The sequence below is a fragment of the Oreochromis niloticus genome, linkage group LG20 (assembly GCF_001858045.2).
Source record: "Oreochromis niloticus isolate F11D_XX linkage group LG20, O_niloticus_UMD_NMBU, whole genome shotgun sequence".
Classification (NCBI taxonomy): domain Eukaryota; kingdom Metazoa; phylum Chordata; class Actinopteri; order Cichliformes; family Cichlidae; genus Oreochromis; species Oreochromis niloticus.
The window spans coordinates 35,109,657-35,128,821 of record NC_031984.2 but is presented as its reverse complement, the minus strand read 5'-3'; the positions used below and the strand labels follow the sequence as shown (position 1 = coordinate 35,128,821).

General features: G+C 39.3%; 1 protein-coding gene across 1 annotated transcript in view; it reads left to right on the top strand.

The window, feature by feature from the left end:
• Nucleotides 1-257: 257 nt before the first annotated feature.
• The window catches only part of plch2a (phospholipase C, eta 2a), a 166,258-nt gene continuing 147,350 nt past the window's right edge, over nt 258-19,165 (top strand). The window contains exon 1 of the mRNA XM_025901547.1: nt 258-522. Coding sequence (XP_025757332.1) covers nt 498-522 — 25 coding nt within the window. The 5' untranslated portion in view covers nt 258-497. The remainder of the gene's footprint in view (nt 523-19,165) is intronic.

Genomic DNA, 19,165 nt, shown 5'->3' with positions numbered 1-19,165 from the left:
GTCATCTTGTGTTACTACAGCACAGCATCCACTGAGAGTAGGTAGCTGTGTTTTCTTGTTGTTATGACAGAAGGTCTAATAAATGTATTACAAACTGTTTAAAGGTGGTCTAATAAATTAGTTAAACATTGCACATAACAACTGGAATGTTGTATTAACTCTTCTTCTGTCTGCCGCTTGTAATATGGGAGTAGGCAGACTTTACACACAGCTAGTGAGCATAGCAACCAAGGCTGGAGAGAGATGAGAAAAAGAAGAAGAGTACAGAGAGATGTAGGGCGGTGATGGGGAGTAAGGAGAGCTGTGAAGAAGCCTCAATGCAGTCAGGGACGCAAAATGAAAAAGAGAGAAAAATGAGCTTTGTGCTATCATGGCAGAAGTCATTGACCACAACAGACACACAAAGGGAGAGCGAGCGAGCGAGTGAGTGAGGGAGCTACGTAGAGCTCTCTGTCTGTTTTGGTGTCAGTTGTCTCAGTGCCACGGCAGCAGGCAGCATGGAGCTGGAGCCTCAGAGATTCAGTAAGTAAGCCTTTGCTCCTCTTTTCTGCTCCTGGTTCTGTTTGCTGCTCCTTTTATGCAAGCAGTCAGATGATTGATTTGAAGCATTTGGCTACTATTTAATTGGTTGGACTGGTTTGCTGGGGTTGTGTGGCAAAATAAAAAGTTGAATTATCAGTGTGCTTAAATGTTAACATGATGGATGGGATGTCTAATTATTATGTTTGATTGTTAACATTAGAAAACTGGCTGATGCTGTGGAAGATTTTGGTTGGCTGCAGTTCTTTTTCATGTGTTACCATTCATGTTCATTTATCAGTGTCAGCACTTCAGATGTGTACAGTCTATTCATGCCTCCAATCTAGTAATGACCTAAAACTGAGAGGGGCAGCGAGAAAATGTGCAGATAAATGGAGATTTATACATTTCTGATGAATCCATCGCTTGCTCATTATATCTTCAGCCTGCTGAGCTTCAGCATGAGGTTAGGTGGAAGCTTGCCTTTTGGTTCTCTCTTTGGTTGTGTAAAGGTCTTTTTTCAGTTATATTCATCCTCTGAATTATGAATTATCTGAATATAAAGACATACACACTTTAACGTTTGAGGCTCGAGTTTTTTTTAAATCAGTTTGAAAGAAAAATCAAATAATTTCACAAAAATTTGGGACCCAAAAATGAAATGTTTGCTTGCAGCTGGAGAGCAGAAGGCTTAGCAAATACACATATAATATAACCATATGCTGACTGTCAGCCCAGAGTGAATACACAGTGTGAGCCCATCATGACACAAAGAAACAGTCCAAACATTACTCTAGCCTCACGCTAATCAGCACTGATCACTGACACCAAGTAACACTGTGGTTTAAAAACAGACAGCAGTGACACTGAGCTCAGTTTTAGATGGCAGTACGCAGTGAAGGCCACACTGTGCTGTGCAGGTCACTTTTACTACTGTGACAAAGGTCAAAGGTCTTTTCCACCTTTTATGTGTTTTTCTGATGGCGTGTTGATCAGTTTGACTTCTGTAAGAAGCAAAGAGGCAGAGAAGGAGATGATTACAGCTGGTAACTGCAAAGCTTTATTGGATGTAGAGAGGTTTAATATTACATCAGTCTCAAGCCCACTGATGAGATGATGGCAGAGATAGAGTGGGGGAGAAATGGACGAAGGTTAGTCTTTGGAGACTGAGTTAGCAGAAAGAAGTTCTAATAATGGTTGGATGAAAGGAGAAGTGACAGATGAAGAAGATAATGTGTTAATGGAATGATGGATGATGCAAAATGATGACGACTGAAGATGAATATAAATTCAAATGGATGCTGGGACATATGGCACAATGGCAGTATTAAAGATGCTCTGAAGATGCCCCCAACCCAACCCACCCCAAACCCAAACCCAGTTCAGTGTTGTGTTTCAGAATTATAACACACACAGATATATATATCTAACACAGTTATGGTGCAGTTCTCTCATTTTTTTCACACAAAGTAATCAGTTTTACTTGCTGGATGTTCTACAGAAGCTTGAAGCGTCCTGCTGCGATGTTGACTTTTACAAAACTGGTTTACTGAAGAAGCCTCTGTTTTGTTTTTGTTTTTTTCCTGAAATCAAATAAAAGAGGGTGGGAAATATGACTTTTTCTTCACATTATTAGATTAGATTAATAATAATCTAATCTAATAATTAAATAACATTATTATTTAGATCATTATATGTCTCGGTTGGCCTGTGGGAACACCTTGGACAAGCTGGAAGAGGATGTTATTATTGTTACTAGAAGTAATGTTATATCCACCATGTATCTCATCATGAATTGTTTATTAAATGAAATTTATCATGATGATGATGCATCATGCTGCTGCTGGTGTTTGTTTTGGTTTCCTGGAGCTGTTTGGGTTAGCTATGTCGCGTTTGGGAGAATTTTATTTGAAATTGTTCTTTTTTTTAACATCTGGGTTCAGTACAGTTCAGGAGTCCAGAGGTAAAATGTAATGCAACTGTTTTACGTTTTGGGTCAGCTCAATTCTCACCTCAGTGACCTTAAATACACAATTTCAAACACTTTTTATATTGTGAGTAATGCTTCTATTGTAATGAGATACTACATATTTATCTGTTTCAGTGTTATCTATGTAGAATCAGCCCAGATGACTGTTACGTCAGGGAAGTGACAGGACCAGACTTTACACTACTGTAGAGAGATGATTTAGTCTGAGTGACAAGAATAAAACAAAGAAACAACACGAAGCACACATGATGCGATCAAGCTCTCCTATCTTTCATTTCCCAGAATGCAGTTGTTCACCCAATACAGAGTTCTGAATATTGTAATAACAAACAAAACATGTACACAAAACCCTCATCACTCAACTGCAAAATAGAAAATATAGTCTCTTAAATAGATCTAACTATCACAGTAAATTATTCATGAGTATTTCTGTGGGACTCTGTGGAACAGTCTCCTGAATGTAAGCACGTTAGCACAGACTGTGTTATTCTGTTCAGATTAGCTGGTGGCATTGTGTCACCTGAACTAGAGAGATAAACCTCCACAGGGCACTTCATGTGGTTTTCATACAGGTGGAAGAATATTCTCTGTATTAGCAGATTCTTCTGGATCACTGGCGTCTTTGTGTTCCTGGTTTGTTCCAGCAGTCTATATGAAGCAGATAACACAGTAATAAAGTTACACAGCAGAGTAAATGCACCAAACATTAGTAATTAATAAAGAAAATTAACACTGATGGTGACGTATTTGTCGACTCCATCATCCACTATGTCACAGAAAACTACATCTGCACCCTCAAAGGACAACTGGCTGGTCTTTGACCAGGAGAGCCAAGACCTCCTGCATTTGGCAGTCAGGGTGATCGCTCTCACTCCTCATTTTGCTTCAGTGATAGCTGCATAATGAATTCAGCCCTGGCCTGACAGTAGAGACATGTATCAGAACCAGGACAGTATTGGATTTGTGTGATTTAGTAATATCCCACTAAACACTGGACGTTAAACATGCACATCATGTCTGTATTGGGTCTGTTGCTTCATGAACAATTCTAGATGTCTATACGACGTCCAGACTAGGTCCACAATTTGGACGTCCAACCATGACCCAACTCAACATTTGACCTTTGGACTGGGTAATTTTGTTGGACGTCATGTTGACATCTATGACAGGTGCAGGAAATTTATTTTACGCTGTAATTTTTTATATATTCAATATCAACATTGTTGCTATCAACAAAACAAATACGATTTATTATGTGTCAGCCTATTGATTTAGTCAATCCAATTTGATGTATTCTTTGTTGTTATTTTACATTTTCCTGTTTTTCTTTAACTGGTTTATTTTGTTTAATTAATGAACTTGTTTGAAACCAGGTTAAACTTATGAACTGGAACATCAGCTTTGTCAATTTTGCAAACTGTCTGTGAGAAGCCGAGGACATTTCTGCTCGAAATCCACCGTGCAGCTGCTCACTATTGTTTTGGTGTCAAGAGCCCGCGCCATCTTGGAGATGTTGGTACCACAGAAGAGGGGCCTGAAAGCTGAAGGCTTTGGATCTCATGTCCTAGGGACCACAAGTAAGCCTGCAGCATGAGCGAAGTAATCCTTTGGAGTGACATCTTACTATGTCTGATTTCTCCGAATTTTTATCTGATTTAGTGCTCAGCTCAGATAAAATAATTATTGTGGGTGATTTTAACATCCATGTAGATGCTAAAAATGACAGCCTCAACATGGCATTTAATCTGTTATTAGACTCAATTGGCTTCTCTCAAAATGTAAAAGAACCCACCCACCACTTTAATCACACTCTAGATCTTGTTTTAACATATGGCATAGAAACTGAACATTTAACAGTGTTTCCTGAAAACTTATGAAGATGATAACTTCCTTATCATCTTCAATGCCCTGTACCAACACAGAGCAGCTATCTGAACGCTACTCCAACAGAGGTCGATTATCTTGTTAATAATTTTACCTCCTCACTACGTACGACTCTGGATACTGTAGCTCCTGTGAAAACTAAGGCCTCAAATCCAAAGTCCCTGACTCCGTGGTATAATTCTCAAACACGTAGCCTAAAGCAGATAACTCGTAAGCTGGAGAGGAAATGGCGTGTCACAAATTTAGAGGATCATCATTTAGCCTGGAGAAATAGTTTGCTGCTTTATAAGAAAGCCCTCCGCAAAGCCAGAACATCTTACTATTCGTCACTGATTGAAGAAAATAAGAACAACCCCAGGTTTCTCTTCAGCACTGTAGCCAGGCTGACAAACAGTCAGAGCTCTACTGAGCCAACCATCCCTTTAACGTTAACTAGTAATGACTTCATGAACTTCTTCACAAATAACATTTTTATCATTAGAGAAAAAATTACCAATAATCATCCCACAGATGTAATATTATCTGCAGCTACTTTTAGTACCATTGATGTTAAGTTAGACTCATTTTCTCCAATTGATCTTTCTGAGTTAACTTCAATAATTACTTCCTCCAAACCATCAACGTGTCTTTTAGACCCCATTCCTACAAAACTGCTCAAAGAAGTCCTGCCATTAATTAATGCTTCAATCTTAAATATGATCAACCTATCTCTAATAATCGGCTATGTACCACAGGCCTTCAAGCTGGCTGTAGTTAAACCTTTACTTAAAAAGCATCTCTAGACCCAGCTGTCTTAGCTAATTATAGGCCAATCTCCAACCTTCCTTTCATATCAAACATCCTTGAAAGAGTAGTTGTCAAACAGCTAACTGATCATCTGCAGAGGAATGGCTTATTTGAAGCGTTTCAGTCAGGTTTCAGAGCTCAGCACAGCACAGAAACAGCTTTAGTGAAGGTTACAAATGATCTTCTTATGGCCTCTGACAGTGGACTCATCTCTGTGCTTGTCCTGCTAGACCTCAGTGCAGCGTTCGATACTGTTGATCATAATAATCTATTAGAGCGATTAGAACATGCTGTAGGTATTACAGGTACTGCACTGCAGTGGTTTGTATCATATCTATCTAATAGACTCCAATTTGTACATGTAAATGGAGAGTCCTCTTCACACACTAAGGTCAATTATGGTGTTCCACAGGGTTCAGTGCTAGGACCAATTCTATTTACATTATACATGCTTCCCTTAGGCAGCATCATTAGAAGACATAGCATACATTTTCACTGCTATGCAGATGACACCCAGCTCTATCTGTCCATGAAGCCAGGTAACACACACCAATTAGTTAAACTGCAGGAATGTCTTAAAGACATAAAGACCTGGATGGCCGCTAACTTTCTGCTTCTTAATTCAGATCAAACTGAGGTTATTGTACTCGGCCCTGAAAATCTTAGAAATATGGTATCTAACCAGATTCTTACCCTGGATGGCATTACCTTGGCCTCCAGTAACACTGTGAGGAACCTTGGAGTCATTTTTGACCAGGACATGTCCTTCAACGCACATATTATACACATAGCCACCCCGTTTTCCCTTCCCACTTTCGCCAAAGTACTTGCTTATAGGAGGTCATGTGATTGTTGTATTATTGTAGGGTCTACCTTATTTTATAAAGCACCTTGATGCAACTGTTGTTGTGTATTGGTGCTATACAAATAAATTCAATTCAATTAAATTGAATTGAATTAGATCCTTAAGATAAAGTACAGCCCAATTATTCAAGACCTCATATGCAATGAGAAGGATATTAAATTTGATTCTGTATTTAACAGGAAGCCAATGAAGGGAAGCCAATACAGGAGAAATCTACTCTCTCTTTCTTGTCCCTGTCAGGACTCTTGCTGCAGCATTTTGGATTAACTGAAGGCTTTTCAGGGAGTTTTTAGGACATCCTGATAATAAAGAATTACAGTAGTCCAGCTGTCTGAGAGTGAAGTGCTCTATTGGGGTATTATAGGACTTTGAGGTCTTTAAGATAAGATGGGTTCTGATTATTATTCAGGTCCTGAAAACTTGTGTCTCAATCCAACTGTGGTCTGCAGGAGTATGCATTCATAGACGTATACACAGAGGTTTGCCACCTGACTATTATATATTCCACATTAGCAGCAGAAGCTGTATGTGTAATTGATTCATTGAATGCTAAGTTAGCAAATGACATTAACATCTGAACGCCTCGTGGGAAGGAGCTGCCACACTGTTGAAAGCTCTGTGTTCAGGTGGAATGGCATAACGAGTGAGTGTGTAAGAGATGGATGCAGAGTTAGTCCTAAAGTTAATCTGGCATTCATTTATACAGCAGTCTAAGGGAAAGACATACAGTGTGGGAAAAAACTCCATTAAAGAGCAGTTTTCCTAGTTCCCTGCAGAAAAATTTAAAAAACTGCAGACAGTCGTCTTCCACATCAGTCTACATCAGTTCTATGTTCAGTGGATGATGAGATCAGAAATTTTGGTTTAGTCTTTGTTAGGAGCTCACTACAAAATTTTAATGAAGTGGAAAACTGTAGCTGGGGATCGTTCTGCCTCTTTTTTCCTCCTCTTACATAATTTAAACAAAGTTGTTTGTAGTGTGAAGTGATTTGGGCAGGCTGTGCAGCACCTGATGTTGTACATGATGTACATGTATTTTACTCAGAAATTACTATTTTACCCTTATAAGCTCTTCATCTGCACTGACACATAAAATAAGACATTAATACAGGAAAGGAGGAGATATATTACTCCTTTTGTTTTATGGATAATCAGTGCAGAAGTGCATTGAATTATTGGAAAAATGTTGAACTGTTCGTGTCATTGTATGAAACCATACCTGAATGCATCTTTTGTTTTTTATTTTTAATAGTGCATTTTTCATTTTTATAGGGGCCCTATGGTTTTCCTCATTTTCTTCCTTATGCACTGTTCTAGTAGTTGTTACCTACTCTAGACGCAATAATCTGTGTTCCATGCAGATACAGTCCTACAGGAAAGCAGCATCAACTGAAAATTCCATCCTCTGGGAAAACAATGGAAATCCAAATCCTCTTAAATTTATAATTGAACGCAACAAAAATGACCAGGGTTAAAAGTTGTAAGTGCACAGGTAGCGCTCGATCCCTCTGGTGTCTCTGCTGAAATTTGAGCTCTCAGCTCCAATCTGCTCATCTTGCAGGAGACAATGGGAAGAAGCCCAAATGCTCCCAGGAGCCCTCTCTTATACTCACTTGCCCACATGCTCCTCCTCTCTCTCCTCCCTCTCTTTGATGCACATGTCACATGATTATGACATCTACATCAGGTCATACATTGTTGCTTCTCTCTCTCTCTCTGTGACCTTTCACATACACGATTTAAAGCTGTGCTCAAACATCAAAAATCACTTCATTAGATTTTCTCCTTTTCTATGTTGTACTTTAACATGATCCATCATTAACTCCACCAACCTGATTTTCATCAGCTCAATCTCATTCATATCATCAATCAATCAATTTATTTATGAGCACAGTCTGCTTCTAGGAACAATCGGAAACAACAATCAGCTGACCTCAGAGTTCTGCTTGGAGCATTTCTTGTTAAAAGATGGGAGCGCGTCCATTAAGAGGCTTAAAAACAAGCAATAAAATCTTTAACCCAGTTGAATAGGAATACTTTTTCTCGTCACAACTTTGTTTATCAATCACAATATGCTCTATGTAATTTCTTTCGTAAACACACACATGTTAAAGTCAGAGATTCTTTGAGACTGACGGCCTCCTGACGCTCACTTCCCCCTCCCATCCTTCTCACACAGCCTCCAAGGTCTCAGACTCAGTGAGAGGCCTGCCTTAAGAATACATTTCTTATGAAGATAATATTTTTTATTCATTTAATTGGTTACTGTCACGAACTCCATGTTCTGGTTGCGTTGGACCCAAATGCAGACGATGCACTATTTACAAGCTTTTATTTACAGAATGCTATGGGCTCAAATTGTGGTCATAAATATTTTGTACTTGTAAACCAAATGCGTATTTGTGAACTGAGTTTTGTAACCTTGTAAACCAAAATCTGTGAACATTTTATGTTTGTGCATCTGTAGATGAGAATTTGCTTGTGTGTAAAAAAAATTTGTGTTTGTAAAAAATATTTACATGAATTACAATTTTTTTTGTTAAGGCCTGCTTACAGGTGCAAAGCAAGAAACTACGTGCAAAACTCTGCGCTCAGGTTCCCTGGCTGTCTGTGACTCTCAACTTACAAGTACAAATTTTGACATGATTTTTCTTCCATTCTGCTGATTGGTCAATGTCATGTCAATCACAAATTTAACAATCCAATCAGAGAACAGATGGGTTCGACTGTTGGAGGGGTGCCTTACAGAGCTTCAGTTCCTGGAAGAATAAATGCCCCTTTATGTGCCAGCCCAGCGTTTTCCTTCATCACCACAAAGGAAAACAGCTGTACGTGTCCGAGTTCCATGATTTTTGTGTCACAGGTTTACATGCTTATACAGAGACCTTCCAGTATGGGCTACTCCAGAGCCTTTTCAACAGCGCTGCGACCTCAGGGGAAAGCAGTGTTGTATAAATGACACAGTCTTCATTAGTGGGGATAATTACAAAGCTTTCTTCGTTATGAATTAGCGATACATGTTTTTCATGTTTTTATTGAAGATTTGAAGATAAAACAACACAAACTCTTGTAGAGGACATAAAGTCAGAGATAGAAACGACAAGGAGCAGGTGCATCTAGTACAGGTAGAGCTGCCGCAAAAACCCACAGAGCTCAGCAGCCAGCGCAACAAATTCTGGATCCTTGGCTCTTAGTTAGCAGTTAGCATTAGCAGCACATGCTGTGCTGTGAAAGGACCTTTATGCTGCGCACTGTGACTCACAGCAATGGTCCCGGGTCAGCCCTGACTTTGTGTTAAACTAATCCTAAAGTAATAATGGTATTTCTAACCACTGACATACCACAACTTTATCTTTTCAACAGCTGCTGAAAGTTAGGGGACCTAGCGTGTTTGACCCCGATGGGATATTTATATAGAGATCCTCCAGGAGTGGAACTGTGAGAGGAGAGGGATTGTTATCTGTGTTTCTAATTAAATCTAATTAATATGATGAATGAGAAATGTAAAGATGATCTAGTAGCAAAAGCACATATAGATAAACTCTGTTTTTATGGGATTTATGTTACATATTAATGTTCATTTATCTGCTTGTCATTAGTTGGAAGGGTCAGTGACTGTCATGAGACACAGGAAAAACTGTTAGTGAAGAATCAGCCCCAAGAAACAAATGTATTGAAGATGAAAAAGCAAAATTAACTCACCAACACTGTGCAAAGCAACCTGGAGCCGCCGCTGCACGGCTGAATGTCCATTCCTCCTCCAGTCATCGACATTCCTCCACTGTAGCCTGGAACGTGACCAGAAAGGACTGCGGGCCAGCCTCGCCCATCCTGTGCAGCGTGCTGGATGGTGAGATGAACGATGGCGGTTGTGCTGAGGGCCCAGACTGTGCTCCTGGGCTTTCCAGTACCTCCATGTGTCACTTGGCCTGGACCTGCAGCATCTCCATCTGTGCCAGTAAGTGCACCGGTTGGACTGCCTGTGGGTCGTGTATTGGGAAGCGTTGGGCATTAATGTAACTCATGATGCTACTGTGCGGTGCATCGCATGGACACCGACTCTCTGTGATGTACTTCTGTTTGCCAGCTTGCAGTCACTCCCTTACAGCTTCCCACTTTCAGCCACAGCTCTGCTCCTCCTCCCACACACCACTGGTCCCAGTGCCCTCCTCCTCCCACACACCACTGGTCCCAGTGCCTTACTGAGATGAAACTGGGGAGTTATGCTTAGCTGATGACCTGCAGCCGAGCCAGCCAGATTCCCTCTGTACTGCTCCAGAGGCCTCTGCTCCACCCCTCCACTGCAGCTGATCCACAAACCACACCCTCTTTTTAACTTCACAGAAACACAAGAGGTTCACACAATTACACAATTACTTATCTGCGAGTGTTCAGTGTTTCATTACCAAATTATCCTTAATTTGGAACCTAACTTTGTGAAGGAGTTTATAAATTCTTTATTACTCTGTTAGTCCCAAAGCATTCCAATATTTGCTCTCTCGTTTTTCTCAGGAAATTGCTGAATTAAACCTTGTATGCATGCACAGGGTCAGCCTTTATAAAAGCTGAGTGTCGGAGTCAAAATTGAATCAAATCGAATTGATTATAGAAATCAGTGAGGATACCCAGCCCTGCTTCAAAGGCACATTTTTTTTCCTTTTTAACCCAACAGGAGGAAACATAATTAGCAACTCTAATCTGTGGAGCAAATGATTGTGGCTGGTGCAGTAAACACCCAGCATGCTTCAAACATGATATTCTCATTTGCCAGAGACTCTTAAGGCCTATACTATTTCTGGGTGAACATTAACATTACAGCCTTCCCCACATTCTTGAAATACTCTGATTTCTAAGAACGCCCTGTTGAGAAAAAAAAACACGATTAACAAGCCATGTCTACATTATACTGAAGTCATATTTATGACTAAACAAAGGAGCCTTGTATTTTGACTGAAACATGGCCAAACGCTTCTTTTTTAAAGATGTGTCATAATTTAATTTTTTAAATGTGAGTCATGGAAGCAAACCAGACTTGATAACAAAGTTTATTTTAACACTAACCAAATGCTAGTTAATTATCTTGCTGCATGAAAATGGTTCTAGCATTTGAGTAGTTAACTTACACCATCAGTGTATATATTTGTATATCTGAAATATCTGAAAAGTCATTGCTGATTCATAAACTTTGTTGAACAACAGGTAACAAAGCTCACAGTAACCATCTTAACGTTGCATCAAAAGGACAAAGTCAGCAAAGTCTTGAGTTGTTGGACAAAACCATTTATCAACATTACCCGAGTAAGCGTGAAATTTGTGCAGCGCGAGCAAAGGAGGCACTGTGGCATGGCTGAATGCTTCTCTGTGTGCATGGCTTGGTGAATTTACATGCAGCTGTAAAATTATGGGCTCGGATTATGTATTTTCTATGACATGAAAGTAATTCCATAAAAGAGAATTTAATATTTAGAGGTGAAGCCCCGCACCACCACATAAGCAAACAAGCAGATGTAATGCTGCCTGTAGTGGTTATTGTTTTGTCGCCAACACAGGGTCACATATGTGTTGATGTATGATGTGATTTTAAACGCTATAATTTGGCTGTCTGAGCTGACAGCTGCTGCAGGAACACAGTTTGTGTTTTTTGGCTGCTTTTCCAATAACTGGGTGTTGTTCTATTTGGTTTAATGTCCTGTTTTGGTTTGAGAGGAGGACGACTGTAAACGCTATAAAGATTGTGACTGAAAAAGTGAATATGGGCAAACCAGAACACACACACACACACACACACACACACGCACGCACGCACACGCACGCACACGCACACACACACATATCTATATATATCTTCTGTGTCACATGACACCTGAAATGAAAAAAGACAGGCCAATAAACAAACACAGCACCAGCTTTATTCTTCATATTGTCTTATTTATGTCTTCACCATGTTCAAATAAAAACATTTTTCTTCACTAGTAGAAGTTCATCAGTCATTCATACAATTTTCTTTTACATTAGTTGTTAAGTGACAAATGCCTTATTGTAGTGAGGTTAGAGCAGGATAAACGTTGTGCTGATGGCGGGTTTGTTGTGCGATTCTCTACCCAGTGGGTTTGCTTTTCGAAACTGAACTAAGAAATGTGAGCTGAAACTCTGACACATAAAAGCGTGCAGGTGTTGATAGGTCTGTCTAGGACAAACACCTCGCTGGAACGAGACAATTGTACTACAACAGCAAAAGCAAGATGCAAGTCACCAGAGCTCTTTGTGTTACTCGTGCACGAGGGAGTAAATATCAATCCAACAATATAAACCTTACAGATGTGCAGGGGTTCACCATTAACCTCCCAACTCATGGCATGCATTTTTAATTTCTCTTTGCTATTTGGGCTGATTGGGACCTGATGAGTGTAAAAACAAAGAATGACCAGAATTTCTTTTAACCAGATTTGTGTTTCTGAGAAAAATTAGATTCATTTTAAATTTGGATAGAGCAGTGGCAGTACAATGTCCTAGTAAGTGGATATCAGGCCCTTATAGAGCAAAATTGAGTATTTTGGTCTAGACAACCCGAAATGTGATGTCCGCATATGTGGATGCCATATGTGGATTATTAACCCACATATGTGGGTTAATAATCCACATATGTGGGTTAATAATAATACAATGGCTTCTTTGGGCCCTACAACTATGGAACTGCAACCAACCACATGTAACATCACCCTCCCTACTGACAGAAGATGGCTTGTTTTTAAAACTTTAACCACTCGTTTCTTCGTGTTAATGTTCAAAGTGAAAACCACTGCTGCACCCAAAAGGACACACAGGGTATTCTCACACTTCCTGAAACACGATGATGCCCAAGACTATTGGAAAAACACTCTCTGGTCAAAAGTTGAAGTTTTTCCAGAGTTCATGTCCTTTAGATCTAGCATTAAACTAACGACAGCAACAGCCTCGCCTCTGTCAGTGCGCCCCAGGGTGGCTGTGGCTACAATGTAGCTTGTCATCACCAGTGTGTAAATGTGTGGATGACTGGATGTGTAAAGCGCTTTGGGGTCCTTAGGGACTAGTAAAGCGCTATACAAATACAGGCCATTTACCATTTACCATGATATCAGTCAGAAATGGTGGTGGTAGTGTGATGGCCTGGAGCTGCTTTGCTGCTTCAGGAACGACTTGTCGTAATTAATGGAACCATGACTTCTGGTCTCGACCAGAATATCTTGAATAAGAATATCGGGTCATCAATTCATCCCCTCAAACTCAAACTCACTTGGGTTATGCAGCAGGACAGTGATCAATAAACACAAGTCTGCCTCTAAATGTCTGAAAAAAATATATATATGTGATTTTGGAGTCCACACTAAAATCAGATTGAGATGTTTATGTGATGTGTTCACAAATTGTCCAATTCTGCACAGAACACTGGATCAAAATGTCTCCACAGTGACGTGAAAGACTCATTGGCAGTTCTTGCTGCCACGGGTGGAACAACCACTTGTTAGAGTTTACTTCATAAATTATATTATCAACGAAAAACTGTATTTTTTGTATTTACTCAGGTTATCTTTGTGTAGTATTAATATGTTTTGAATGATCTGATACAGTTTAGTGTGAGAAATATGCAAAAACTAAGAAAACCAAGAAAATCAGAAAGCAGACAAATGCTTTTGACTTTTTTGTGATTTTTTTTTAATTGTTGCTTTTTATGTAGCTGCATGTGTGCAGGGCTGATTCAAGAATTGGATGGAACAATCTCAGATGTCCCATCCAGATGATTACGAGTCATACTCATAATGCCAAAGAAATAGAGAAACGTCCAAGTTTGGCCACACAGACTCTGAATTGAAACATACTTAAACAGGTCGTATTCTGCTCATTTTCAGATCAGTTTCTCTTATATGTGTACTTATATATCTGCATGATTCACAATTCAAAATAATCCTCATTTATTTTATACTGGGCCTTGGTACGACCCCCAATTTATCCTCTGTATGCAGCAAACATTTCCCACTGTGGGACCTAACCTGTTCTGACTAGATGACCCTTGGAGACAGAAGGTGACAGAGCTCAAGCTCGAGATATATCCAAGGCTCAAGCACCGAGCACGAGTGTGTGGTTTGCAGATGCTCTCTGTGCAAAGCTGGCTCAGCTGGCAACATGCAACCATGTCCCACATTTAAAAGCCACATGGAATATTACCCATACTCTTTCACATCATAGGTTTCTCAGAGCTGGCACACATCTTATATAACAACAGGCTCATAAATTATAATAATTCATTTGTCTACATGGACGGTATACTCTGGTAACAAACTATACAGATGAAACAGGTGAGTTTTGTGTTACATAAAAAGGCTTATGATGGATTGCAAGCACTTAAACCCAGTTTAAGAACAAATGATGTAATGTTGGCGGGCTGTCTGGCATTGACTGAGTCACACAGACACAGAAATTACTCATATTTCCACACAGTGATTTTTATTATTGAGTCTCAGAGGCTCCAGTTTTCACTTAGTCTTTGTGTTGTGGCTCTAACATCCTTGAGCGTTAGTGTGAAAGCCATTCATGCGAGTGTGGCTGTTAAATTAAAAGAATGACTTTAGGGGGATGGGCATACCTTTTCATTTTTATATATCCAGTTCTAACTTGGCGTTCTTTACAGGAAGCAGGATCCATCAGTGTCCTGTGATGAGAGGTACCCTTTTTAACTTGACTGTTATTACTCAGATTACTGAAGGCTTGGAAATAACTTTCCTAGAAAATTTATAAATGAAATGTGAATTTCAGTCTGTGTACACAGCTGTCAAAATTCTGCAAGACGTGCAGACTCAGTGATGCATGCAGTGAGGACCCACGTGCAGACAACACTGGCAGGCAGGAAACGAGCTTAGGTGACAATGAGCTGCTTTCTTGAGGCTGATGACACAAGTACAAAGTAACGGAAAAAATAGAAACTAGGCCCGCTGAAACCTGGAGACACAAGGGCAAGTGCACAGACACTGTGACAAAGGGCATCAGGGGAGGGGGGACACAAAATTGGACATAACGAGACAGGGGAAGCAAAAACTGAATCAAAACTGAACATAATACACAAGGAATGAGGATCAGAATAGCACAGGAAACAACAAACAGAGACCCAGACTTAAGACACACAAGCTTGATGCAGAGAAAGTGAGAGACACCGAGACATGATGGGCTCAGGAGACTGAAGGTAGCAATCATGGACACATGACAGATTTAACATGGAAGACACTAGGGTGAGTGTAAGAGGAGGAGAGAGGGATGCTAAAGAATGAAACACAGAGACAAGACTGACAGGATCGAACCCTTATTGAACTCTCCTGTTCCTGTAGCACCATCAACATCAGAGTGGGCACTAATGTGATTATTCTGTGTTTTTCACTAAATGATTAGACTACGACAGATCTGAAAAAGGCTGATGGGAAATGTTGGCTGATAAGTGTATTTCCCACAGGACCCTATGGCCTTTTGGATAACTGTACAGCAGTCTTTGTAATGTGCTCACCAGTAAATTTCAGCACAACTAAAGTCAGGCTTGAAATGAAGCACATCCTTAATGGAGGCACCAGCTGCCCTAGGATCATTATTCTAGAGAGCAAAAACAATGAGGGACCAGAGGGACCGTTAGGAAGATAGTTAGCTGCAGTGAAACAGAAGCCGGGCTGAGGCAGACAAACTGGAGTCACAGAGTACAGGTGTTCGACTGATAGCAAAAATGCTATTAATGTGACAAACTGGTCATCAAGTGACAGTGAAGAGCCTTCAAGTTCAAATGTTTTAAAACGTGTATTATATTAAAAACAGAACAAACAAAATGTATCAGGTTTATTTGTTAAATGGAGACATTTTATTATGACCTGACAAATATTAGGACCTTTTGACTTTGACAGTAACACATCTCAAAAAACAACAAGGTGGAACAAAGTAGTGGTGCTAATAAGAAACATCAGGCCATTAAGAAGACAGGGTATAAAAAAGAGCATGTTAGAGAGTTTCTCAGGAGTAAAGATGAAAATTATAACATTTAAAGATTGCTGTTAAAGGAGAGGGTGCACCGTGAGAAAATGTCCCAGCTTTTGTGAGAAGTGTTGCTGCCATCAAATTAAAAATTACCAATTTTTTTCACTGGTACATTTTCCCAGTTTAAATATCTGATGATTTGTTTTGAATACCAATAAAATCTTCTTCTCTGCACAGGCATGTACAAGATTTACTGTTATTCTCCTGTGATCCAAGGATAAAACAGAGAGCCATGACTTTTAGCACAAAATCACAACAACTGTTAACTCAAGGTTCTTTATTTGTGTGGTAAAGACCAGAGAGTAGCTTTGGCTGCCAAATCTCTCCAGTATCAGTTTTCTGGTTTCAGTATTATGTACCTTCCATTGTCCCCCAAAACTATCATGCATTACGTCTGATTCCATTTCAGTTAGGAATTGAAACGATTGAGACAGGAAACCAATCAAATGCAGTTTTGCGTTAGACTCTGTGTGGAACAGTGGAAACTAGCGAGCTAACTTCCTGCTAACTTCTAACTCCATTAAATTTAATAAATTCTGTTTTCATGGATGCCTGGATGTTAAACATAATTGTTACACCTGGTAAAGCAGCAACGCTGATCGTTTTATGTTGAAAGTTTGTAGACAGTTTTTAACTCTCAGTGATGCTGCAGTGTTCATTTGACTTTGGGACCTGAAGCAGCGTTTGGACCCGGAAACAGCTGATGACGTCTTAACGACCAGATTGTTCATTATAAAGATGTCTGGCATTCTGTCACCACTTTCAAGTGTTTTTGCCAGTAAAAGAATTTTCTGTTAAGATTACTTTATCGCTGTGGCTGTTGATGGCCATACAATAATGATTTTACAATTACTAACTCTTATTTTGACCAACATACCTTTATCTGATCTTTCAACCTTATTTCATGATAATATTCTGTGTTTGCTTAATAATGCATTTACTAGTGCACAACCATGAAACCATGTTGCAATCTTTATGTTTGTTTCTGTGAACAGTAACTTCTGCCCTCTGCTTGTAAAACAGTTTTTCTTGTTGCCACATTATGCCAAAGGATTGAGGGATGTAAGTTTAGCATTTTTTATGTGCTGTTATACCTGTTGTGTAAAAAATTGTTCTGAAAATAGCTGTGCAAAGATGTAAGTAGCAGTATAACTTGCAAATCATCAAGTTAATTGATGGAAATTTCTATTTTCCCACAAAGACAGCACATGAGATATTGAAACTGAGAAATTGTATTGTTTTTTTGTTAATTTAAGACCAAACAATCTTTAGTTTGAATTTGATCCTAGTAATACAGGTATGGACTGCTAAAAATCAATCGAGATGATCTTTTCTTGGTTTCTTAGTAAGATTGTTCAGTTAAGTACCCCAGACAACCCGAGTCTTTCGCAACTAATGATGGGAAGCAGCAGGCAGCTCTATGTAAGGCTCTGCGGGTGAATAGTTCAAGAATTTAGGGGCCAAAAAGTCCAAAAACATGAATTTGCCTCTAATACCACTGCATAAAAAACAGAATATGAAATCACTACATGAGCAGGTTTATTACCCCATCGAAGTTCAAATGATTTAAAGCTATTTATACTAAATTGTGATGCCACACGTCACAGGCTTTTTCAGCAAGATAATATCAAATCACTTTATCTGTATAGTAAGAGTCTGCCTGCAGTTCACACCAATCACTAATTAAAAAAGATTATATATATGTTTGAAAAAAAATATTTTAAAGCAGCTCCCGAAGTCTGTGTTCTGTAGGCTATTATAATTCTCAGTTCTGATATTTGCTATGCTGTCTTTATTTGCTTTAAGTTTTAAATCCATGCATTCTACTTTTCAATGACATTTTATTCAGTTTCTCAGCTTGCTTTGGAAACAGGTTTGTATACTTACTCACATCTCTGTCAAATTCAGCTTGAATGCTATGTGGTGAAAGAAGGCCAGTAAACTGCAAGACATTAGCACATTACCATAACGTAACGTCAGTAACAGTCTGAACAGCTCATCGTACTGTACTATCAGTGAGTGTTGGAATCATGGTAGCTTTAAAATGCACGAGAGCATCCTGAAAACTGAAGACAGATCACTTTGCTCAGTTTTGACAAACAGGTTTCATTTGATCACAGTGTTTGAATCCACAGCTTTTATGGAACGCCAGGACTGCCTTAATGAATTAATTAAATACACCATTAAATAATTCATTAATTGTGGCAATAATTAATTAAAATCGGAAATAATCAATTACTTAAATATTTACGACACATGTAATTAATTAATTATTGACACATTTAATTAATTATTGACATATTTAATTAATTATTGACACATTTAATTAATTATTGACATATTTAATTAATTAATAACACATTTAAATAATTATTGACAGTTTTAATTAATTATTTAATGATTTATTTATTTAATTCATTTTGGCACTTTTGTCCCCTTCATCTCACTCCTTGAAATAATTTTATCTGTCAGCCTCACCCATCAAACTAAGTGGGCGGGGTTAACGCTGCCCATGCAGCTTCTCTAACATTTGATTGGTTGCCGTGCAAAGTAAGTCAAGACAGGTCGATCCTAGATAATCGATTGCTTGTGTGGACCTGGGGCAGCCAGGTATCCCAGAATGAATTCTAAATCACAGGCAGCAATGGTGGTGGTGTAAAGTTTTAAAATACCCCGTTTTTTTTGTCACCAACAAGTGTTTTAGCCGTGAATGTCGCGGCGTAATCTTCACAGCTGACAGAGTGTACCGAGCTCACAGCCCCGGTGTTCCAGCTTAACTGCTTTTTTGTTTGTTTGTTACTTTTTAGGGGGGGGGTTACGTTAACCGGTTTGTTTACATATTCCACTCTCCGTGTTCCACATGTTGCATTCGCAGATTCTCGTTTGCACCATACGATCGTCTCTTCCCGCCTGGTCTTGTGGCTCTGTGCTTCTGTAACATAAAGAACGAGCTGACATTTTTCTCACGACACCAGCGATCAGCTCAACAGACCCTCAGTTTACCTGCATGTATCCTCCTCCTCACCTGTCAACTGTTTAACACCTGCTGCTAATTCAAGAAACACGCCCACGTTACC